The following is a 27,131-nucleotide window of genomic DNA, read 5'->3' on the forward strand; positions in this document are numbered from 1 at the left end:
TTTGGGCAAAAAGTTCAAGTTCATTTTCTTGTTCAGAGGTCTTTGCGGTTGGAGTTTTCTTTTTGTTGTCACAGCAGGCAGTGCTAGGGCTTGTTGAGACATGGTAAAAAGTGAGTAGTGTCTGAAAAACCCCTTCCTTCACTTCCCTGAGTAAATGCAGGCCTGTGGTATAAAAGTGCATAATTTGCGGTCTGCTGTCTCTTATCTGGTTAAAGAAAACAAAAGATAACTACTTCCTCAACCTTCCTATGTAGGTAACACTTTCATTGAAACTGAATGTAGAAAAAGCCTCCAGGCAAGTTGGGTGTGGTTATTTAGGAGCATATGAGTCAGTGATATACTTCAGTGATTGCTACGTTTAAGCAATACATCGTCAAATAAAGCTGTAGGTTAGGAGACAAGTTCTATTTTAGTACAACATCTCAAGCATGATTGCTTGGTTTTAGGTTATTGCAACATCAATGTGGCAAGCAGGGCGGGGCAGAGAGCCGTGGGAACGGAACGAGGCCGGTGGCGCGAGTGCTAATGAGCATCACCTGCAGCACACCGGTCTCAAATCTCACGGAGGAGCTCCCGAAAGGTTAAAGAGAGGACCAGGCCTAGACTATTTATGTTGGTTTATCATGTTTATATGCGGCAGTCGTGAGGAGCTGCCGCTTTACTTTCATTTTGTTGTTTGTTTATTTTTGGATGAAAGTTTCTTGAACATTCACTGGTTCCCGCCGCCTTCTTCCCTGAACTTTAAACATTGTTACATTCGAGCCAAAAACTTGTGAGGAAGGAGGGATGCGCTGTCACAGAGCCCTGTGGGGAAGTCGCGATGCCATCGAGATGGATTGAGCAGAATCTGCAGCCGAGGACGCTCGAGGCAGTGGAGCTGGAGGTCTCGACAAGGGGACGGGTATACTCGCCTCCGTCCACCAAAGCATGGCGGGGCGGCTGCTGTCGGGATGGAGGAGGCGTCGCCATTTGCTGACTTCCGTGTCTCTCTGCCGGACACCGACAAGGACGAGCCGTCACCGGCCGTCAGGGGACAGGGGGAGAATAAGGCCGTCCACCTGCGGCATCTAGTGACACCGCCAGAAGAAGTTCTTCCAGCTGGTTGAGGACTGAGCGGCAGTGTGTTTTGGGAACTGGACCAAGATTTATTTTATTTTTTTCTCGTTTCTGTCTCTCATCCATCTGTCTCCTTTTCTCTCGCCTCATCTGTCCTTACCCCCAGGTGCTGCAGCCTCAGTTGGGTGAGTACCCCTCCGGCCTGCGAGGGGCGATAAGGGTATGTGGCAAGCAGTGCTATTTAGCGTCACCTGTGCGCCACACCAGTCTCGAGTCTCACGGAGGAGTTCCAGATGGATAAAAGGAGGAGTAGAGGACCAGGACCAAGCCTGGACTTTACTTTGTTTTGTTTATGTTTGTGCGGTACTCGTCCGTGATGGGCTGCTGCTTTACTTTACTTTCGTTTTGTTGTTTGTTTATTTTATAATTAAAACTTTACATTGGACGTTCGCCGGTTCCCTCCTCCTCCTTCCCTGAGCCTTTAACCTTGTTAAAATCAAGTTTATGCTGTATCCAATACAGAAACACATAGAGATAATTCACTGTTAGCCAGCACTTTTTTAGCATTGAGTCATTTGATAAATGTTTACATGGTAACTGTTTGTTTATTGTCTACATGGCGATCATTCATTTCATCGAGTCATGTGTCAGCCCATCACATTGATGGAGGAGGGACAACAGTAATTGCAACAGTGCCAAGGCCTACAGGCTACATATCTGCGAGTGGGCGCATACACTGGACCTTTGTGCTTGGATACATGCGGGGGAAGACGGAAACGCTCTGTAAAGGCAGGGCCTAATTAGGTCACATGTGTGCTGGACTCTGCACAAAAGAATTCCATCCTCCTACAGCTGTGTAATGTGTTTTCTGGGACTACAAAACATGAACATAAGATTTGATGCCTGAGGACAATATGTCTATCAAATGGTCAAACCTCAATAGATGCTTTTAGGTGGAAGCAAACCATGCATGATTGACAGTAGAGCGGGTGTGGGTGTTCAGACAGTACTTACAGTGTGTAAGTCTAGACCCTCTGAGGGGATGGTGGTCCTCTTGGGTTCTTTCTGTCACACCTTTCTTTGTTAGCGGTTTCTGGATGCTCTTGGCGTGCCTCCAAGGCCTGCAAAGCATCTTTGTTCAACTGTAATGTGCCCAGTGTAGTCATACATTTGGAGATTTGCTTCTTTGGAATGTGACTTTCCCACAAGGTGGTCTGTGTTGTCTTCTTCATGTTGCTATGCATGTACACATTAGGTGCACAGTGACCCATTCAAAGATAATTGACGAAGGGACTTGCTTGTGACAGTCGGTAAGACAATATTTAGTGTTGTTAGCTTTGGTAAATGCAATGAAAAGGTAGTGTAGCATAGTGTCATGTAAGTCTGGTAACTAGAAGGCTCCTGTCTGATTTTCCACATGGTTTGAGTCATTTGTGTCTTTGAAAAGTATTTCCAAACTACTTCATTTCAAAAATAACTTTTCAGTTTTCTGGACAACTAGTCAGTCTTAAGAAACTCACAAAGCCAAGGCCTTGTAGTGTGCATAAATGCTGGATAAAGTTACAATTAACTAGATATCTGCAGCTCAGTGGTTTAATGGGTAGCACCGCTGCCTTACAGCAAGAATGTCCCCAGTTTGAGTCCTGGCTGATGCAGGAGACCTTTCTATGTGGAGTTTGTATGTTCTCCCCATGTCGCAGTGGGTTTCCTCTGGGCGCTCTGGTTTGCTCTCAATCCGAAGACATGCAAGATGGATGAATTGTCCATAGGTGAGAATCTTTCATGAGTGATGGATTAGCCATCTGTCCATGGTGTTTCCGAAGACGCTGGTATGGGTTCCAGCTCCCAAGACCAAAGACCCAGGCCAAGCGGTTTGGACGATGGATAGATGGTCCAACTTGGCAAAAAACAAACAGACAATAGGATTTCATTCAGACTACAACATTGATATAACATATTAAAAAGACAAATTACCCTTCTAGTTCCTTAGAAGAAGAACTCAGTTTGTTGACCATTCTGATGGACTACTTAATTGTTGGACAAATAACTACTGAATCACTAGACTGAACTTTTAATAATCACACTGTTAGTTGCTCTGGATAAAAGAATCCACTACATTGTTGGAGTAGTGACCTACTGTAGCAGTTAGTGCACGTTTTGACATGTTGAGCCATGGTGCTTATGCAAGTGATGTGAGTTTAAAGCTGATTTTGTAATTTCCAAATTACATATTTTCCAAATTACCCCCGACCCCCCACCCCCTATTATGTACCACAACCATGGCTGATAAGGTGAGAGGGCAGGCTTCTAAGGTAGACTTAGGTGTGTTGGGAGGACAAAGTTTGGGTTGTTCTTGCGGATGTTTGCCCAGTAATTACCACTCCTGTGTTTCCCCTGAGCCATCTCAGATTACAGAGCACAGGGAGGCATCAGAGTCATGCCTTGACATGTTCACTATAGGTCAAATCAGAGATCGTTTGCAGACAGACATGCTCAGCTCTGCTATGAATCACAATTTCAGACACATTCATTGCAGTCTACAGGAGCAGTAAAAAAAATTTTTTTAAATTGAGGAAGGACGCAGTTAACCACAGTGTACAATAATCAATACTGTAGTTTCCGTGTAGTATAATTAGGCATAAGAAAACCATGATTACTATTTTTCATATTTAGGATTGCTACATCCCTAAGTATTAAACTTTGTGCAATGTCACACAGGTATTATATGTTTTATTATGTGCTTATGCTCAGGGAAACACTGAATCACCATTAAACCAACACTATAAATACTGAATCAAAGCTGAATTCAATGAATCACACATTAAACACTGAATCAATGCAAATCAACACTCAATCAACATTAAACCAACACAGAATCGAGAACGTACAGTGCTGGATTAATACTAAATCAACACTGAGATAATAAACAACACTAGGACATTAAATTTGCATGTTAAACAGAAGTGTATTCTTATGTGTTTGTCAAAATTACCTTGAAAATCTGGAATCAAACAGGCCTAACCATTATATTAAAGGTCATGGAACGTCGCTTAACCAATCAAATTCAAGGACCAGAACTAACTGTTGTATAATAAAGAATGCAAGGCAGAGTTCATAATTTACATTAGATTATCTATTCTGATTATTTTTGAAGAGTTTATTTAAATGAAACTTTGATTTTATGACAATAGTTGAGTATATTTATCTAAGTAGGTAGTGTCATTAATAAATACTACCTGTCTGTCACACAGTTCCTGTAACTTATAATACAACAAGTTTTTTCCCCTTGTAAATTCTAAATAAATTTTTCTACAAATAAACATGTCATGGCAAACATGATGAAGATGGCGGATAATTTTATTAATCAGTATTTCTCAATCAATATTTTGGGTCTTTTTTTTGCACAAAAATCTAAACACTTTTAAAACAACACGAATTTACTTAAGAAGCAAGAAGATTTTCACGGCATATATCTTGAATTAAATTTATTTTCTTATCAAACTAGTGATCAGAAACAGAATGTCTGCTTTACTCAGCTGGGATTTGAACTGGGTACTGGAGTTAGCCTTGTTAAATTTTGGTGTACCCAAAACATACATACATACATACATTTGTATTTATTCATTATATTATATATTATATTTATTTATCAGCGTTCCTCAAAATCAAATTCATTGCAATATGTTGGAAACCAATTTGTCAGCTGCCCATATTTCAAAGTACCGGAAGATGAGATGAGCGTGTGTGATAAACAGAGCCCCATTTGTTTTCTTCTACCATGACGCCACGGGTAGGGCAGATTACTGTGACCTGTTTTAAAAGAAAAATTGATCCTCCATTAGAAGGGTGGGTCATGACTGACTGAATTGAGCTTGTCAGGTCTTGTTGCAGAACAAATGACTTGCTGTGATTGATGCCTGCAAGGAAAAATACATGCTCGTGCTAAGATCCACAGTCATGCTAGCACACCCACAGTGAAAAAGGACAGTTTGTTTTGACAAGTACTTGAAAAGGATTTTGAAAGAAAGTGTATTTCAACAATTGTTGTGAATCACATTTTTACAGAGTTCTGAGAAAACATTTGTGGTGTTTTTGAAGGATTTGCGAATGCATGGCTCATAAAAATTCAAGTAGTCTTATTAATTATGATAATGAGACATCTTATGGAAGAAGATACTGGATACCTTGGAGTGTTGTAATCCATTTAAAATATAAATAAACTAAGGGTGCATTTACACGACAATGAATGATGTACTAAAAACGGAAATGTTTTTCCTTTGCATTTTTCACGTACAGACATTGTAAAAACGATCCCGTTCACACGGATCCACGAAAATGACGCTGTATTATTCATGCCAGGCCAGTAGATGGCGATCTCACTTTGAAAAGAAAACACTACGGGCCTGTAGACTGAACACGTAATACGCATGTGCATGATGTCCCCGTTTTCGGAAATGTGCGTCTTTGCAGTTTACATGTCCATAACCGTATCGTTTTCAAAAAACTTGCACTTTGAAACCCGTTTTCAAAAGTTTCAAACAACATTGTCGTGTAAATTAACGGTAAAAACGCATTAAAAATCGCCGTGTAAACGTGTCATGTAAACGGTCCGTACAACTAATTAAAAAAAATGTGCTAATAACTTATTTTATTTTAACTGGTTTCCAAGTAAACATTTCTCATTGTTTAACTCAATGTACTAAAATAACTAAAACTAAAACTAGAATTATTTTATTAAATATTTTATTTAATTATGTTAAAAAATGAGAAAAAAACAACAAAATTACTAAACATTTTGGCAAAAATGAAAACAGAAGTTATAAAAATAAAAACTAATTCAAACTACTAATAAAATCTATTATACTATCTCAATTATGCTAAAATAACAGTGGTCTGTCATATATAGAATACCTATTTTCGAAATAGATGCCTATTCAGGTGCCATACTGAAAAAGATATCAAAGGACCTCAGAAGAAGCCGTGGAGGACTTGAAAGGGTTTCTTAGCACTTGGTCCGTGATAAGTTGACAGGATGATTTACAAATGGAGGAAATTCAATACTGTTACTACTCTCGTAGGTATTCTACATAGGGCAAGGACATGCCACCAAGTCTTCAAAGAAGTGACCGTTGACAGAGCAGATCTAAAGGTCTGCTGGCATCTCTTTCGCTCAATAATGTTCAGACTCTTGAATCTACCTCAAAAAGGAGTTTACCACAAGCCTCTGTAATTATACTGCCTCCATATGTGAGGACTGCATAAAAGGTCCTGGCTGGAACCCATTCAGCATGTTCCTGTTTCTCAAACAGTAGCATGTGGTGCTAGCAACACTAAGTTTGTGAGTTCGATTCCCAGGGAAAGCATAAGATGTATACATTTAAAAGTTGTGTTTGGATAAAAATGTCTGTGAAATGTAAAAACTTCACTTTGCACACCAACAGAAAAACCACATCCCATCCTATAATGGAGGAAGTTATCGTCTAGACACTTTTACTCAAACATACAACACACTTATTTAGGGACAATCCAACTGGAGTAACCTGAGTGCCTTACTCAAGGGCACAGTGGTGAGAGCTCAAGGATTGTATCTTGCAAGAACCTTCAACCCTTTGTTGACAGCCTAGCACTAAACCCACTGCACCAGGAAATATAATGTTGTGGGACAGAGGTATGATCGCCTGAGTGTATCCAAAGATGCAACATGCCAGGACAGGCCTGTGAACTCAACATTCAAGTGAAATTAGGTTATGCAACATAATACAGAAATATAAAATCTTGATGACCTAAGCAAGAAATGGCATTATAGTTGGTCCAGCTCAGGATAGTAGTTCTGACTGTTCTGACTGTGTTTTTGTTGGGCCATTAGGCCATCAAGCCAGTTGTCATGATGTAATTTTCCTGAAGTGCCAGAGCGATTCGTCACATGATATTTATGGCTCATGTAATTGACTAAAAATTATGTGGTTTCATAAGCAAAAATCTGCATGTACTCAGCATAGACATTCACATATTGTGCTGAATTTGATGAACTTGCTTTGCAGAAATACTACATCCGCCATGTTGACATTTTAGCCATGTCACTGTTCCCTACCATTTATGAATTTGATAGCTCCTCTACCATGGCTTCATGGGAAACATCTCTGGATGTGCACTTCAGAATCTTGGCAGATGTTGGTTATCCAGGTATTTTTTGTCTACTGTTTCTTGAATGCTGCCACTGAGATTACTGGATATGCTAACCTCTGGCCTTTGTCCACCATCTCAGACTTTTTTTCTGTCAGAGCTGATAGCCTTGTCGGCAGCAAACTCACACAAAGTGTGGACGTGCTTTAAACAACCCAAGTTCAAGTCCTGGCTGATGGTACTTTCTGATCCTTTCCACTCTATGTAATGTCCTTTATGAATAACGGGGAGCAAACCATGTCTTAGTCCCGTTCTGTGATCTAATATATATGGGGATTTTTATTTATTTATTGAGAAAGAGAACATTCCTAAAGGAACTAGATTTCACCCTTTTATCTTGGTTCCGTCACATTGCTTCCTCCCTGCTACTTCTTGTCTTCTGTTTAATCCTCCGCTGGCAGTTGCCGTCATGGACAGCTGCATTGGGTACGATAAACAAGACCCTGCCGTCTCGGGCACAGCTGTGGGGGTGTAGTATGTACAAAAATGTATGTGCTGGGGGCAGGGATGGTGGACTGAGCTTGTATGTGTTTGTAATACAATCTTATGCTTTCACCAAGACTTGAGACCTGAGCGGATGGCAGCAGAGAGGTGTTAGAAAGGCAAGACTGACCCTGACATTGCCCAGCCTGTTGAAGTTGATCCCCAACCCTCTCCTGGATCCTCTCCGAGCTTCTCTTGGCTTATTAACACTGTCTTTCGAATGAGGTTGAGGATTTGAATTGATCAACTTGAGTCAACATGCCAGCAAATAGATCATGCATGCCTCTGGTGAAATATCCAAATGTAGGCTCCAGACTCATCTAGAACTGCTATTGGCTATATAACATATATGAGAATGAAAGTGCGCTTTAATTTTATTCTTGAAGTATATGTAATGGAGGCTAGCTGGTAAGAGTTTTGCAGGTAAAACATTACTCCCCTGGCCTAAAGAGGTGAGGTGTACTAGCGAATGATGTGAGAGACTGTGGTCTTTAGCATGCGTGCTAGTGCATGCCACCCATGCTGGTTGTCGCTAGTTGGAGCAGAAACTGTTGCACTGATTCTGTGAGCCAGATGGGTGTGAAAGTACTCTAAAAGCTGCAGTTTTTAGCATCCTTGTGTAACTTAGGCCAGTAAGAGCTATGCGTGTAAACCTCACTCCCCTGGCCTCAATTAGCGGCTGCAGTCTTTAGTGTCTTTGTTAGCGCGTGCCTCGCACACCAGAGACCCTGGTTCGAATCCCACTAGGAGCAGGTCGAGTAGGCCTGGTTACATTTGGTGCCGTGACCCAGATGGGAGTGAGGTTTAGGGGGGTGAATGTAATGGACGTAGGGCAGTAAGAGCTGTGCGTGTAAACCTCACTCCCCTGGCCTCAAGAGGCATGCTAGCGACTGACGCTAGAAGTTTCGGTCTTAAGCGTCCTTGTTGGCACGCCCGCCTGCATGCTGGAGACCCCAGTTCGAATCCCGCTCGGAGCAGGTCGAGTAGGCCTGGTTACATTTGTAAGCGCACTCATATCCCATGCTGGTTGAATCTGGCTTCAATCCCACTTTGAGTAGGATCAGTTACGTATACCTAAAGGCCCCGCCAAGTTCTTTTTCGTTCTTTGCTTAGGGGTAAAAAGAAGTTAGAAATATGTGAGCAGTGATATAATGTTAGTGAACATCCTGACACCGCCCACACTGTTGAGAGCGGTGTTTAGATGAATATGTAAATATATGCCACACACTTTCCTCTCACTAACAGAATAAACACAAAACAAAAATGAAAACATAAGAAAAAAGCAGAAAAGATAGCATCTAATCTTATCGTTGGAAATTGTTTGCACAAGCTCTGCAATTCGGCACTTCAGTAAAGTCACGTCATGTTTATTTAAATAACACTTAATACAACAGATTGCTTAAAATCAAGCAGCTTTACAGTATTAAACATGAAAAACAGTGTCAGTGTCTCTTATAAAGCAGCTCTCCGGTGTTAATTTTTTAACTCGCAGATGTCTGACCTCGATGGAAAAGAAGAATTGATCCGGAGAAGATTCCACGTCAAAGAAGGTGGAGCCTCAGAGCCACACCTACCTATTACATCATCACCACAGACCAATGGTAGTTCGAAGATGTTTACCAGCCGGAGCGAACTTTTGATCGCTTTGGCAAGCTATTTCGAACTCATGAAACGAACACCACTTTTTTTTTTTAATGGAGTAACATCAGTTTAGTAGAGAAAAAAGGCAGGAAATCAAGGGAATAAGACCTGGGAATCAAATATATATCTCTCTAACAACCAGCTCTGTGGTCTAGTAACTTTGGGTATAAAAATAGCTAATCCTAATGTTAACCTAATGTTAATATTAATCATTTCTGGAAATGGTCAATGCATCTCTGCAGTATATAATGTTAATTGTTCCATTTAAGACAACATTATACCTCCTAAAATTAATCCACTGAGTTTCTCTGGGTTACTCTGGCCTTGTCCACACTAATACGTTTTTGTTTGAAAATGTTTTGTTGTAGATGTAGCCAAGTTTAGGTCCAACACTAATCAAACACAGCTGAACAAGCTAATCAAGGGCTGAATCTGAAATCACCCCCTAAACTCTCATTCACTATTCGAGTCAAGTCAAGTCCCCTTTATTTATATAGCGCTTTTTACAATACAGATTGTTTCAAAGCAGCTTTACAGAGATAACAGGAAAATGTTGAACATAGGCTACATAGTCAGAGGCTACATAGTCCAGCTTAAGTAAGTTATAACTAACTCCCTACATTAGTCCACTAATACTGTTCAATTGAAGGAGTGAATGAAAAGGAGTGAATGAATTCGGACAGCCGTTGAGCGAACATCGGTTGTACACTCGTTATTGCAGTGCAATGTGGGATTGAATAAGTGCACTCAGTAACACCACTCCAAATGTCTGTCCCCTCAAATAACACCCTATTTGAGTGTATAGGGGGAGATTTCGGATTCAGTCAAGGTACAGGCATGTGAGCTTGATTAGGGTTGGAGTTAAACTGCACTAGTCATAGATAAGTGGAATTTGTGTAGTACATTATTTAGATTGCAAGTACTATAATTATATCAATTTCAGTTATAGCAGTAACCTACCTGTTTTGCACGCACAGACTCTTTCATCTTTGAGTTAGAGTTGTGAGAACATGTCTACATGGGGGGCAAATAAATGAGTGATTTTGTGTTCGAAGTCAGGTCAACTTTATTTAGGCTATATAGCGCTTTTTACAATACAGATTGTTTCAAAGTAGCTTTACAGTGATAACAGGAAAATAATACAACAGAGTTTGTTTCGCCTGTACAGCAGATCTAGAAGAAAATAGTGTCATAGTCCAGCGTAAGTAAGTTCAGTGATGGTTCTTGGATTTTTGTTGTAAAAAAGTTATTAAAGGGATAGTTCACCCAAAAATTTAAATTAGCCTATGATTTACTCACCCTGAAGCCATCCTAGATGTATATGACATTCTTCTTTCAGACGAATACAATCTGAGTTACTGTATATAAAAAAAAGTCCTGGCTCTTCCAAGCTTTATAATGGGAGTGAATAGGTGTATGTCTTTGGAAGTCCATCAAAGTGCATCCATCCATGATAAAAGTGCTCGACACGGCTCTGGGGGGTTAATAAAGGTCTTCTGAAGTGAAGCGATGTGTTTTTGTAAGAAAAATATCCATATTTAAAACTTTATCGACTAAATTAACTTCCGACAGACAACCATACACATCGATTTACGGCTAATTAATCGTTTAACCTTGACATACTATGTACTTACCTTCTTCCTCCAGTATGAGATTTGACTAGATACAGATTCTCCACAATTCTCCAGTTCAGTGATACACAAATATCATGTTTGATTATATACTAATGGTATGAATTTGAAAAGCTGCACACAAGTCATGTTACATCACGTGGCTCAATAGTTTCCCCATATGTAATATTTTCTGGCTAGATACATAAAAAACATAAGTGTATACCGTGAAAGATTATTTAATAATGTAACATCCTACTTCCTCACCTTCCATAAAATTAAAGCTTCATGGCTACATGACTTGCCCAGGTTTGTCACCAGTACCCAGGCCGAGTGTGCTGGATTGCTGGACTGACTAGGCTGAACATCAGCCTTCAAAAATACCAGGTCTTTCAGACCTACTTGGTGGAGTAACACACGACCCCACTTTACCACTATGAAGGTACTGGTAGGCTTTATTTCTACATTATTTCTGGCCACTTTCTCATGTCATCCTCCCAGTCGCTAGTGGCGATCCTTGAAGGATGCAATACATTTACACCATCCGAACGCCGCAGCACAGAAATAGTGTGCTCCCATATGTTGGCCATGTCAGCTAATTACCGCAAACTAACGAAATAATGTATAACGAAAGTTTACTTGCCCTTTTACTGACAAATTAGCTTTGTTTTGTAGCGCTCTTTCTGTGGCGTTTGAGGCTACATAAGGTCTATACACCTAGGATGACTTCAGGGTGAGTAAATCATGGGCTAATTTTTATTTTTGGGTGAACTATCCCTTTATAAACTATCTCGTCATCATCCAGCTCAGTTCAGTTCTCATATAGTGGCAGGAACCAAAACTCCATCGGGTGACAGAATGGAGAAAAAAACCTTGGGAGAAACCAGGCTCAGTCGGGGCCAGTTCTCCTCTGGCCAACAAGCGAACAGTGTATGATTATGATTCAGGCAGCGTTACAGGTCAGAAGTCAGATTGGATCGGAACATTCAGAATATTTGTATTCACAGTCGGGTCAGGTCTTAAGGCCCATACACAGTGTATAGAGCTTTTTATTTTCTCCTCCATTTCTTTCAGTCACGTTCAGTTGCACCAAAGAAAGGCCTTTCAACTGTGTTGGTGTGTGTCTTGGATTCCATTAAATCTGGGTGGAATATGAACTTTTAAATGCTTGATTTTTCCGGGTTGGATTTTAGCATTGACCATGGGAAGGATACCTTTTCTCTTTCCCATGCAGACTCTTATATCAAATAACAGTCTGGTCTTGAAAAACTCTCCCATAGGAGGAATTGCATTGTCTGCAAACTACAGTGATTGTAGCACCCGAACTGCGCCAAAAATCCCATTATAGTCTCTTTGGGGAGTTTCACAGATAGCCATGTGGAAAAGAGACATCTAGACTCGTATAATCCTAAACGTCCGTCTATTTAATAGATCTTGAGATCATATATATTGATTTACAGATCCAGGATCACTTGACATTTCAATTTAACAACCTGCCCATATCTTCATTCATTTTCGATCCATCCTGCCAAAAGAATAGATAAATAGACGGGCTATTGTATCACGGACACAATGGAGCACATCCTCTGCGGCTGGACCCCTAATGTGCAAATTCCTCCTACGCTTTCACTGTTACAGCCCGGCCGAGCCCAAGTTAAACACTGGCAACATAAATCACGGATTCAAAAGAAAAGGCACAGCTGCTCCTAGCGCAGGTGCACGGAATTCCCAACCTCGGGACAGGACAAAGTGTCGGAAGAGGAAATGAGGTCGTGGCTTTCTTTCTGGTTGCGTGTGAGTGAGTAAATAGACAATTACTGCCCCAGGTAATAATAATACATAACCAAATCTGTGCACAACCGACTCGTTTTCTGCAAATTTCATTGCGTTGTTTTCTGGGAGAACAAGACTAGAGTCATCAATCATCAAAAGTTATCCATGATTATTTGCAATTGATCACCGTGACTAGGTAACACCTTAAGATGACTCGTTTAAGGTTTGCATTACTTAATTTAAAGAAAGCAGGACACCGAGCCGGAGGTGGAGAGATGTGAATGAGTAATGAGAGGTCAAAAAAAAGCTTGTGCCAGGGACTTTCCACCCAGAGTTTGTAATGCGTTTCTCAGAAAACTTGAGCTATAGGCTGTGAAAGTGCAAATGTATTTAACTTTACCTCAGAGAGATTGTACTTTACTTTCATTCTCACTCTGTGGCTTTCTAGACAGCTGCAGAATATGATGCATTATTATGTAGTTTTCTAACAGATGTTATTAAAAATGACCACATTTTCAGACAGGATAGAGACACCGTAAAAGATCTGGACACTTAAGCAGTTTGAACAATTGTGGTTTATTGTGGATTTGTGCGTTTTATTTTGTCATTCAGGGTGTGACATTTATGTAACAATCTTTTTATAGAGATATTTCTTTAAGATATATATATATATATATTCTGTAAGATATCTATGGCACTTTAGGAATCCCATTCTTTAATTTCAACTGATTTTACTTTGTGCTTTTTTTAAAACCTGATTTTGAAATTTGATCTCACAGGAAGGAACTTGTCAAAGTATTAATTATCAGGCGGCATCTAAGTGTGTCTTTAAATGCTTCAAATGCCTGAAGCCAAACATTCAGGTTATGTGTATGCCCACAAAGAAAAAAAAACGGATATGGTCCATTATAAGTAAATACCTCTATACACACACAAACATTTCACAACTACAATAGATGAATGACTCCATTTGTCGGCACATTAGGAGTCTGTTCTTTCACGGGGTCTATGATTGTCTCTCTTTTGTTTACGTTGTGCGGTCACAGGTAAAAAATGTGAGGTATGACTCAGGTGTGGGCAAATTCCAAAAAAAGATCAAATATGATATGGACACAAGCATATTAAGATGTCATACAAGCGGGCTTGTCAATGGAAAAAGTACTAATTATTTTTCTTTTTTACCCTAGATTTATTGATATTCTCAGAATATTCTGGGACTTTATTTTTGTTATTTTATTTTGTAATTTAATAGTGAGTATAAGTATAACTATTGAATCAAGATAATGAATAATAATGTCATAATTTTGTAAAAAATAAATGAAAGTGAAAATGGTGGTATCAAAAGTAATGGTGAAGTTGTCTCACGAATCAGTCATATGATTGAGCACTATGCAATGACTGTGGATCTTTTTGTTTATAGAGACATGATTCATAAGGCAGTAATGATTCATAAAGGTATGGCAATTTTAAGATCAAACAAGTGACTTTGTGGGTGCAGCTTATCTTTTAGATATGGGGCGAAAGACACTTTTCCGTTGTAAACCCAGCCCTAAGTATACAACACTCTCCGGTTCCGCCTGCATGACTGGGAAGTTTGATGGGCTCTCACTACTTCTAGTGTTTGTTTGAGACACAGAAAGTAAATACTGTTGATTGCATTGTGTCTCTGTGTAAACCATAACAACCATAATGTCTTACAGGAAGGATTACACTTCTATATAACTATTTAAAGGAACTGTGTCCTGTTTTTTTATTTAAATAATATATACATATATATAGATATATATATATATATAAATAAATATAGGCTATTATATATAATAAATATATTTAATTGAAAATGTGTGTCGTAGATATGTTTTAATAAAAACACATAATTAAAAACTTTATACAAAATTGTATCCTAATTTTCCTAAAATATGCTAAATGAAATGCTATAAGAAAAATATAAATATGTTTCATTAAATAAACATATAATTAATAATTTCATTAAAAAAATTATTTTATTAAACTAAATGCTTAATAAATTAATTTTAAAAAATGTAAACAAAAACAATTATGTACTGAATATTTTTTTTAATTAAAAAAAATCTTAATAATATTAATGAAAACATTAATAAGAAACATTTTCCAAAACTGTAAAAAAAAAAAAATTGTAATAAATACACTAAAACGCTTGATGAATAATAAAAACATTTAAAGGAAAATTTGTGTCCTAAATGTTTTATTAAATACACCTAATAAAATGCTTCACAAAACTCCTAATTTTCCTAAAATATGCTGAATTAAATGCTTAATAAAAATAATTTAACTGAAAAAAATATATATATTTTATTAAACTAAATTAATAAATAAATTATTAAATAATTAAAAATTAAAAATTGTGTCCTGAATATTTTTGTTGTTGTTGTTGTAAATACACTTCCTATGGTACACACGGATCCTATGCTACATGAAATGCTTATAATAATAAAAAATAACCCCAAAATGTATCCAGTTTTGTTTTATGAAATATTTACTTAATGAAATGCATTAAAAACATGGAAATGAAAATGTGTGTCCTAAATTATAAAAGCAATAATAGACATGAGGCCAAGCTCTATAGTGAATGTAACTGTGGCTTAGGCCTAGTTTATGAGTAATGTACCCTCAGTGAATTTATATTTCATAAAAAGTAGCATAAAACATTTAATAATAAAAACAAGCCCTAGTCATAGCTGATAGTAACAACATTTATTGGCATATCAATGCCAACAATGTAAATGTTTCAAACAAAAAGAGTGAGAAAGAAATCAGAGTATAAATCTTTTTCTTTCTTTTTTTCTTCTTCTTCTTTTTATGACTCATAAACAATTAAAACTCAATAAGATGATAGAGAACTGTAAATAGCTATGTCATATGCTAAGTTTATGGTAGTGAGTTATAAATGTCTTCATCCAGATATCCGGACACATCCAGACCTCAGGAGAGAATACAAAGTGAAACTGAGCCTCCAGGAGCCCCTCAGGAGCCCCTCAGGAGCCCGTAGCTGAGGGGCCAAATGAGCGAGACATATTTCTTGACTGGATTCTGCTCCTTAGATCAGTGTGTCCCTTTGATCCATAAACAACTTCAAAGCCCAGCGCTCAATAATCTGTAAAGCTGCGTAATACCACCGAGAGCTTGGCTTCTCTCACTTACTCTATACTGACACATGCACTTCAACTTCAACAGAGGAGTCTGCTCAATCAAACCTCAATGCATTACATCCAACAAAAAACTATATGAAAATGTCATTTTGCCCTCTTTGTAAAGGAGTTTTTAATGCTTACTGAAGAAATGACACACATTTATAACACGAAATGATGAGCGGTTTCCTGTCATCACATGTCTTGATAAGGCGGCAGTGTATTGTACTTTGGGTGGATCACTCGTTTTATAATCTAATCTAGGTATACGCCTACACCTGTTCAGAAGGGCAAATGTGAAGGTTATAGCCTCAATAAAGCGTTACAGGGATTGGCTTTTGGCTTTTTTACACATTTTTTAAGTCAAATATTATAAAACCTTTAGTGTTCTCAGTGGGTGCGGCGCACGACATAAGCGTATTGCTATGCTATACAACAGGTCTATTGAGCTATTTATCTGACGCATGATCACTGACGCCACATTTCTGAATGAACAAGTCACTTCCACTATAAGGGACTTTCCACTCCCTCAAGAAACGCCTGCTTTTCTGACAAAAGCCACTAAATAACTTCTGGAAACACGTAAATTATGCCGAAAATTATGGTGCTGTACTACAACACTAGCGCACAACCACATTATGATGTGAAAAATTATGAGTTTTGATAAAACTTTAAAATAAGGTCAGTTTGTTAGTTAGTTAATAAAAATACTACTAGTTTAGGTCCATTATATAATATTAACAGATATAACTTTTGACTTTAGCAATGTAGTAAACCTGAAATTGATCCTAGACAGCGACATAGTGTCGGCCCAGATCCGGCCCACATCTGGTACATCTGGATTCATGGGCCGGCACTATGTTGTCTGGGATATTAACTAAGATTAATAAATGCAGTCCCACTTTATATTAAGCGTCTTTAACTAAAAGTATCATTAAACAAGGGTGGAATTACTCAATTTATTATACTCAAATCAACTAAATTGAATTGAGCTGAGGTAACTAAATAAAATTAAGTACATTCAACTAGATGTGTATCAAATGATTAATTTAAATGTTAGTGTATAGTACATCATAGTACTAACATTTAACTTATTATGTACTTACATCAAGTATAATAAAGACACCTAATCTAAAGTGTGACCATAATTCTTTTATTGCATGTTAACTAAATAGAACCTTATTTGTAAAGTGTTATCTGACTTTTTTAACTGAACTATTTTAATATAAATAATGAATTCGCTCATTATAAATGAAGTCCAAATACAAACTCAATTTTATGCAAATTTATTTAAATAAATACATCATGAAATAACTTAATACAACATTGGTATTCGCAGCATTCCTTTGGAAAAATAAATAAGATGCATTAACATGTACATATCCAGAGCCTTATCGAGGCGGTTAAGAAAGTCCAAGGATTCAGTCTTGAGGGTTTTGCTTGTTGAAATCATTGCAGGTTTATTCATCCGAAGACCTTCACAGACCAGCTCAACCACAGTCCTTATTCTGAGCACACGCGCTCCTTTCAGACATGCTTTGGTCCAAACTTCAAGATTCAGTTCGCTGTATCTCTAAACGAAACAAGAGAGAGAATAAGTTTTCCTCAATACTGTATATAAACCATAACATTACTGAACTATAAAGCCTCAAATAATTGTCCAACTCAACTATAGACTACTAATTACATCAAACAATTGAAAAATAAAGGTTCTTTATTGGCATTGTGAATTTGTGAAGCAACTTTAACATCCATGGAATCTTTCCATTCCACAAAAGGTTCTTTAGATACGAAAACAATGGTTCTTTTAAGAACTGTTGACTGGAAGGTTCTAAATAACCAAAAAATGGTTCTTTAATGGCATTGCTGCGAAACCCCAATTTTGGAACCTTTATTTTTAAGACAAATACATAGATGAACATGATTTCTTTCTCACCATGTGTGTGTTGGATTGGCCACATCTCACGGTGCTCTAGCCTCGCATCTCTCTTGCTGTCCCAGAGAAGGGTTCTCCGATTCCTGGCGTGTTTTAAAGTCCTGAATGGCTTTTCTGTTCTGAAAGTCAATCAGAGCCATTGTGATCACGGCATTCCAGCAGTTCTCCTCGCCCGAGCACCTAAAGTCAATCTCCTTATTGTCCGTGGTCACAATCGTGAAGTAGACGAACTTCCCAGTGCGCTCCACACAGTCCACCTTCTTAATGGACTGCAGCTTGAGCTCTTTGCTCCTGTTCTTCTTCTGGTTATCGGTGTAGATGTTCAGGCTGTCCGTGGTGAGAACGCACGTCTTCCTCTTCCAGAACTGGAGGAGGTTATCGCTCCTCTTTTCCAGCTCTCCTTCCTTCAGGACGTGGGAGATGTCAGAGCCCGTCATTTCGGTGGCGTTTTGAGCTATCTTTGGGTTATGGACGAAAATACAAGAATACGAATGACCAAGAGCTTCGTATAATCTCCGCTGAAGTCTCCGGCCGACTGTGTGCTTCTTCATGCGTGCGTAAGATCCAGACAGACTCGAGTAGGTTTGAGGAGGAGAACGGGACCTTTTTTAAGCCTCCGCAGCCCGGCCCACATGACGTCACGTCAACTGTTGCTCGAGTATCAATGGAAGCGCGTGGGCGACAGGCAACTCGACATGTCAGAACTCAACGAGACCATTAAAACCACTTCTGTAGAATCTCAGTCAGACTGTTAATCAAAAACGTGCTAATGAATCATGAATAATGAATTTATATGCTAATTATTTGCAATGTTATAATAAATATTTTTTATTTTATTTTATTATAAAATATATCATATATGTATGTATATTCCACTATTCACTTCACTTGTGATTGGTCATAATGTTTTGGATCATCCGTGTATATAGGCCTATATAATATGCATTATAAATAAGAGAAAATGTGATAATTAAAATGATAATTAAAAAAATAATGGTTATAAATATGGATAATATGAGCATAGTTTGTATAATAAGGGTTTTCAGGGTGTGTGTGATTGACATTTTACAACTATTCCTCAAATATAACAGAGTTGAGTAACTTATTAAATGAAGTAATATAAAGTGTGACTGTTCATTTTGAAGTGTGTTCATGCCATATTAAGTCATTTCCGTTACATTTCATCTTTGAAAACAGCAGTTCCAAAATCCAATCTTAATAGACTGCCAGTGCTATCAGACGTGCTTTGATGAACCATCTTTCCCTCTCCTTTCATTTCCTCCAAGTGGGATGTTTTATGGAAACGGCCAGGGTGTGTGTCTGTGTGTGTGTGTGTGAAGTGTCATCAAGGAGAGCAGTAAAGAGAGGGCATGTCTGTCGAATGACTCACATTGATAACAGAAGGAGGAGTCTTGCCAAAAAAGGAGTTCTGGGATTTTACACACCTCATTCCAGCTCGATCCATAGGTCGCTTTCGGATCTGATCATAGCCATATATTCTAGTATGATCCATTATAACAAGATCAGAGGAAAACCTGCGGCTAGCGGCTGCATTTTTTTCTGGTTCATTGTCTAACCTCATATTCCAAGAAAGGCAACTTGTCCTCTAGAACCCAATATGGTTTCCAGTGGGTGTGTTTTGATTCCAGGCAGTGACCTCATTATCTGTGGGAAGTCATTTCAAGGTTTTGGGACATTAGTGGGATGATGGTTGGGATCTGAGAAAGGAAGTTTAGACTGGTTTAGAAGAAACACATTTCACCTCGTTGATTAATTTCCAGAGAAATGAAAGAGGGGCTATTTAGTTGCCTCATAGACTGAATGATTTGGATTTTAATCTGGTTTAACCAATCAAGTCTGTTCAAGTTCATGGCTGTCCGGTTTATGAATAACCACAATGATGTGATTCATACTGTAATCAGTCTCCACCTTCACTTCACAAAAGCTTCTTAAGTTGCTCTAATTTAATAAATCAAGCCACTGTTGAATAAGTATGTCACTGTGTATATTGTGAAAAATAATCTAGTTTAACCCTCGAATGCATAAAGGGGGTCAAATTGACCCGTATTCATTTTCTATGGAATTCTGACTCAACATATATATTTTAAAAACCTCAAAGCTCTTGTGACATTTTTGTTGTTGCTCTGCATGAGCCAAGAATTTGCCTCAGACACAATAGGTGAAAAGCTGAATTCCCAGTATTTGTAAAACAGAAGGCAAAAAAGTACCTGGATGACCTTCTACTTCTCCCATGATCCTGAAGTTCACATTCCAATGGACCCTTTACTGGATTCATAGACCGTGGTAGAGGACGAGAAGGCTCAAACAAAGGAAGAGGTGCAAACTCTGCCCAAAAGTTATGCTTAGAAAGGTGCAAATGTCCTGTCTCTGTCTGAAAAGATCATATCCACATGCTCTGTGTGAGAAATGTGGGAAGTGAAGTTCAAACTTGAATAAACTCTACAGTAGATCTAAATTAGTTTACTAAAACTGCATTTTGAAAATATTCAATTTGATCTTTTATAATGCATATATACAGGGAAAGGGGACAAATAAACATGTTTGATTTATTAACATTGGCGTATCTTCAATTATTTAAATTTCCTTAAAATGACACCTATTTTTTTTTAAGAAAACCATTAATTCCAATATGTGCCATTTTGAACCCCTTTGTGCATCTGTGTAGGGTTTTCTTTTTAGGTTCATGCATAGGGTTAATATAAAATGTAGAAAATGGGATTTTAGAAAATAATTGTTGTTGAAAAGGCTAAAAAGTTTATTTTCCTTTAATCAAACAAGAAATATACAAACAAATGTATTTTTTTCCCTTTTATAATATAAAAATTAGACATATAATATATATAATATATATGCAGAAATTTGTATATACTGTATAATAACTGTGAAATAGACAGAAAACAAACATATTTTTATGTTTTTAATGTGATCTAAAGAATTAAAATATTTTATTCAATTTAATATAATGTAAATGAATTAAATATAAAATATATACAACTGTATTTGTATCTATCATATTAATAAACATATACATAACATATCATATAAATAACAGATGTATTTTGGTCCAGTGCTGTTGTTGACTAAAACTTAAACTTAAAATGTTTTCTGTTAATTGAATAAATCTGAAATAAAATAAAATATAAATATTAAATGGAAGCACTTAAAAACTTCAACTTAAAAAACTTGGCAAATAACAGGATTAAAATAAGTTGTAAATAAAATGACTAAAAATAAAATAAAAATGTATTCAAGCTATATATAAAAAATAAAAAAAACTATATATATATATATATATATATAGGACAAAATAAGACTATATATATATAAGACAAAAGCACACAGCAATATTAAACTGGAAAAAAAACGGAATATATACAAATAAAAGCTATAGATAAAAGATATATAAAAGTATATAAATAATACTAAAACAACACTGTAAAAGAAAATAACCCATAAAAAGTTAGTGAAAAACAGATTTTCAAAAACCTTTCTGGCAAAAAGTCCAAAGGCAAGATCCAAAATCAAGGGATACAACTATTGCAATTATTATATAAGCAAAACTACAAATTAACAATATTATTGGCGAAGGTGATATAATAACATTATATAAAATGTTCATACATTTCATCAGATGTTTCCAGAATATTTGACACTTGATGTTGCAAAATAAAGTGTAGAATTCAGTCCAACACAAAAAGGTCTTTAAATCACTGTCTACAACAGTTTATATCAAAATATATCATTACATTTATACATCACTGTACTGCAGTATCATTGCAGTAATTGTCATAGGAGAACCAAAATGAGAAAATATGCCAAGCTGAATGGATTGGAAACAGTTATGATTGCATTATTTATGATGAAACCAGTCTGCAGTGAAAGGCCAGAGCCACAAAAACACTGCAGCTGTTACCTGACGCTTCTCCAGCAGGATTCCTCGCCTGTCAAACCCCTATCTCTCTCAAGAGCTCTCCTCTACAATTGTTTGGGAGACCTATTTTTGGCAGCTTGATCTCCAAGCTTGATCTCTCAGGAAAAAAAAGCTTCACCTCTTTCCTCACACTCATAAACGTATGTAGCCCTCTTGGCCAGAACGCACAGCGATGAGTCCCAGTAGTTATTTGAAGCATTGTTCAGATAAGCCAGAGCAAGTGCTGCCATATCGTGGGAAAAAGAACAAATGGCGCAAACGTCCAAGAGAGCCATGAGAAACTATTGTGAAACAATGCACAGGGATGAGAAGTGCTGACACATGTGGGTCAGGAAGCCAAGTGCTTTAACAAAGCCTGATAGCTTTTAATATAAACCTAATTCGCCATAAACAAACCAGTGGGACTATAACAATCCAGGAAAATGTATGTTAGTCCCTATACTGACTAAGCTATTGAAAGAGATGCTTCCAGAGGTCACAGATCCTCTTCTTAATATCATTAATTCATCTTTGTCACTAGGATATTTACCAAAAACTTTTAAACTGGCTATTATTAAACCTCTTATTAAAAAAACGCAACTTGATCCTACAGAATTAGTCAATTACAGGCCGATCTCGAATCTACCTTTTCTGTCAAAGATACTAGAAAAGGCAGTATCCTCACAACTACGATCCTTTTTAGAAAGAAATTATATCTGCGAGGATATTCAGTCAGGATTTAGACCATATCATAGTACAGTCTCAGTCACAAATGATTTGCTCTTATCATCCGATCGTGGTTGTTTCTCTCTACTAGTGTTACTTGAGCTTAGTGCTGCATTTGATACCATCGACCACAACATTCTTTTGAATAGACTCGAAAATGATGTTGGCATGAGTGGAATTCCACTAGCACCATGTGTGGTTGCACTGCACGCCTAAATCATACTTATCTGACCGTTAGCAGTTTGTAGCAGTAAATGATGTCATATCGATCAAAAGTTCAGTATGGCGTACCACAGGGCTCAGTACACTGTAAAAAATGTTACTGCTATTTACTTAAAAAAATTATGGTAACAATATTACACATAATATTTTTGAGTAGTTAAAGCTTGATTTCATTCATGGAATCTACCTGAAAAAATCATGTAAAACGCCCTAATTTATTTAGTCTATGACACACAATTTTTTAGTGAAATGTGCTTTTTTATTTGAAGAAGTATTTTTTATTCTCAAAATTGTGTGAAGTTAAGTGAATGGATATGACCTGTTTATATTTAACTTTGAGATATATTGTTTTATAAAAAGACCGTATATTGCTAGAACAGCACAGAATCAATTACTGCACTATCATTAGCAGTGTTATTGCTACATGTATATAACAATATGCTTCATAATATTAAATAAATGCAGTTATTCACAACCTAACCATAAGCCCTACTCTTCTGCACAATGGTAACGATCAAAACTTTAACATAATAGAAACTCTTTCAAATGTCAAACATACCTGAACATTAAACATTAACAGATGTTTCCCTTTACTCAAAAACACATGAAATAACACTTAATTTCAAGATTTACTCTCCATTTCCAGCCATGTGCAAAGCATGCTGGGAACAAACAATGGTCTAAATAAAACCGCATAAATGAGCTAATTTTCTTAAAATAAATAGGTAGCCCCTTTTCCTTAATTTTATGAGGTTTATCAGTTCCTCAATTCAAGCCTTAAAATTGTGTATGTTTCCTTAAAAAAAATAGGAAAATGCATCTCTTGGTGTTATTAGTGAAATTTTCTCAATATTTTCAATAAAACCCTAACCACAATTTTCTTAATAAAATATACATAATATTTTTAATGATCACCTCAATTTTTTAAATGAAAATTACAAGACTCATGATTCATTTTTTTACAGTGTACTAGGACCGTTGCGGTTCATTCTCTACATGCTACCCTTGGGAGATATCATTAGGAAGCATGGGATTAGTTTTCACTGTTATGCTGATGATACTCAGCTCTATATTTCTTCACGCCCTGACGAAACTTACCAATTCACAAAATTAACGAAATGCATAGCTGATATAAAAATTTGGATGACTAGTAATTTCCTACTACTTAATTCTGAAAAAACAGAGTTTCTAATTATTGGGCAAAAAACCTTCCTCACGTAATAGAATACTGTCTAACACTTGATGGCTGCTCTGTTAAGTCTTCGTCGTCGGTTAGGAACTTGGGTGTGCTCTTTGATACCAATCTTTGAAAGCCACGTTTCTAGCATCTGTAAAACTGCATTCTTCCATCTTAAATATATATCTAAATTACGTCATATGCTTTCAATGAAAAATGCGGAACAGTTAGTTCATGTGTTCATGACATCAAGGCTAGATTATTGTAATGCTATTATGGGTGGTTGCCCTGCACGCTTAATAAACAAAGTCCAGCTGGTCCAAAACGCAGCAGCTAGAGTTCTTACTAGAACCAGGAAGTATGACCATATTAGCCCGGTTCTGTCAACACTGCATTGGCTCCCTATTAAACATCGTATACATTTTTAAATATTGCTGATTACTTACAAAGCACTAAAAGCACGAAGCATCCCTGAAGTGCCAGCCTCATCAGCCCTGTGAAGGCCTCATCGACAACAACAGCCATCGGCACTGATCCTCAACAAACTCGTCTCCATCCCGATATGACGACACCGATTTCCAACCAGATGGAACTGAATAAATATTCTGAATGTTCTGATCCAATCTGACTTCTGACCTGTAATGCTGCCTGAATCATAATCATACACTGTTCATTCATTGGCCAGAGGAGAACTGGCCCCCGACTGAGCCTGGGTTCTCCGAAGGTTTTTTCTCCATTCTGTCACTGATGGAGTTTTGGTTCCTTTGTTTTGCCTTGGCTTTTGGCTTGCTTAGTTGGGTACATTTAATAACAATATTATTGATCTGCCTTACTTAAGGTGGACGATGACGCAATTTTCTTCTAGAAACAAACTTTGTTGTATTATTTTCATGTTATCACTGTGAAGCTGCTTTGATACAATCTGTATTGTAAAAAGCGCTATACAAATAAAGGTGACTTGACTTGTTTCCTTCCCTATTTAGGGGCTGTTTACACGACACCGGTTTCACCTGAAAACGAAAAACTTTTTATGCGTTTTGGCTGTTCATGTACATGACTGTAGCATTTTGGGGGCCTAAAAACGATTTTTGAAAATGGGTTTCAAAGTTTACGTTTTTTTAAACGTTATGCGTGCAGTGTTTCTCTACAAAGTGACATCGCCAACTACTGGCCTGGCATGAATAATACAGCGTTTTTAACCATTCTCGCGGATCTGTGTGACAAGGATCAATGTTGTCGTCTGTACAAAGGGAAAAACATTTAGTTCATTGTTGTCGTGTAAATGTACCCTTATTCTCCCTGTGTTTTCTGTGCTGTTTAATCGTGTTTTTTTTGTGTGTTTGTTTTACAGTTTAGGTGTTTTATGGTTTTGTCCTGGTCGGTCGGTCGGTTATGCTATTAGTCCCAGACCGTAATCGTAATCAGTCTTACTTTTCGCATTCAAATTAGACCAATTGAACTTTTTATGTAACTGACTTGCATAAAATTATGACCAGTCTTAAAGTGTCCTTATTATGCTATTTTAAAGTTTCCTAATGTTGTTTTGGAGTCTCCTACAACAGGTTTACATGCATCAAAGGTCAAAAAACGGTTTCATTTTCTCATAATATACATTTGCACATCACCACATTTTCAATGATTCTCAAACGACTCGTCAGATGAATCAATCTCTCTAAATCCCTCCTTCCCTCTGTTCTGATTGGCCAGACAGCTCAGTCTGTTGAGATTGGTCTACCGCGTACAGTGCGAGTGTCGAAAACAAAAACGCCCATTGCAATAACAATGTCAGCTCTGCTTGTCCTGAGGCTTCCTACACCGTAAACTAAACACAGTAACGAACAGTGACGTTGATTTTACCATATCAATCTGAGAACAAGTCCGATGATGAAACACTGGAAGAACTATTCATTCAGCCCGAACCTCCCTCGCAAGAACAACTCGAGCAGGGGTGCGTTTCCCGAAAGCATCGTTGGCCAACTATGGTCGCAAGTTCATCGCAATGTCCATTGAACTCTATTGGTAACGACGGAACTTGCGACCATAGTTGGCCAACGATGCTTTCGGGAAACGCACCCCAGGATGTTTCTCAGTGACACGCAACTCATTTTGAGGTACATTATATGAGATGTTGCAACTGTAATTCCTCACCATCAGCATTAACAAGTGCATGTCCATCAACAAAACGATTATTTTACTTGTACTTATTTATTTACCAAGTATTTTTCTAATTTATTGCGGTGAACATGTGGAAACTATATCAATAACAGTGCATACATTAGCCGAGCTCTAGCGCGAATGACTGATGTTACATAAACGTTGGTAAAACAAATTTCAGTTTTGCGAATCTCGGAGTTTTGCGAATCCTGCATTGAACTCCGAGATTTGAGAAGAAGTCTCAGTAAAATAAAGGGAACACAGCAAAAGTTTAGGATTATACTGCTGTGGTATCGTGGTAAAGATGAAGGCTTTACCTTCACATTATAGAGCACAGTGTCTTCTCGACATGATGCTATCCAGTATCAACAGAAATCAGCTGAAGTGTTTGAGGTTCAAGTTTATCCTGGTGTCTGCGCACAATAAGTGGTTGGACAATATGCTAATGTTTCGTCTGGACATCACAACAAAAGGGCTTATGACTCGTTTGAAAAACGATTCATTTCATTGACTCAGACTCAGAGTCAACTCTTACTTTTGAAAGAAAATAACTTTATAAACGGTGCACTTTCAGATTTAAAACTTAGCAGGATGTTTTCATTCACTTAGAACTATGTTTTTCCTATTTTTCTACTCTATTTATCCTGCACAAAATGTTACTATAATATACCATGCATAAACGTAGGGAATGATCATTAGCATGAAATAAGACAATTCACACTGACAGCATATTATGTTTATGAAGCCGCATATCTGTGCCTTTCTATCTCGATTCATCTTTCTATTTTACTTGTTTACAATCCAAACAAGCTTCGCATACTTAGCATACATAGGGAACAACAATGACATTGCAGGATGGTTAAAGAAACATGAATTAGTAAAAAGATCTGGGCTGATGGAGTTTTTTTAATTTTTTTATTCCCAGGTAGGAGTGACTTGTGAACTAGAGTGGTAAACCCTTAATTCCTATAAAGCTTTGAAGGCCTGTTCCTTGAATTGTATTGTGCTTTGTATACAGAGCATGACAAGCAAGTAATAGAACTACTTAACTATTGTTTCAATATGAGCATAT

The 27,131-nt window shown here is 37.4% G+C and overlaps 1 protein-coding gene across 1 annotated transcript; it reads right to left on the bottom strand.

Moving 5' to 3' along the window:
- Positions 1–17,047: 17,047 nt before the first annotated feature.
- phlda2 (pleckstrin homology-like domain, family A, member 2) lies at positions 17,048–18,426 on the bottom strand. Its single transcript, XM_084397934.1, has 2 exons — positions 17,850–18,426; positions 17,048–17,486 (listed from the first exon to the last, which is right to left on the bottom strand). The coding sequence occupies exon 1, from the start codon at positions 18,398–18,400 to the stop codon at positions 17,876–17,878; it is 525 nt and encodes a 174-aa protein (XP_084254060.1). The 5' UTR covers positions 18,401–18,426; the 3' UTR covers positions 17,048–17,486; positions 17,850–17,875.
- Positions 18,427–27,131: the final 8,705 nt, after the last annotated feature.

The sequence above is a fragment of the Rutilus rutilus genome, assembly GCF_951802725.1.
Source record: "Rutilus rutilus genome assembly, chromosome: 23".
Lineage (NCBI taxonomy): Eukaryota > Metazoa > Chordata > Actinopteri > Cypriniformes > Leuciscidae > Rutilus > Rutilus rutilus.

Coding starts and splice junctions, on each gene's coding strand:
- phlda2 (XM_084397934.1), bottom strand. CDS start 18,400: ATGAAGAAGCACACAGTCGGCCGGAGACTTCAGCGGAGATTATACGAA.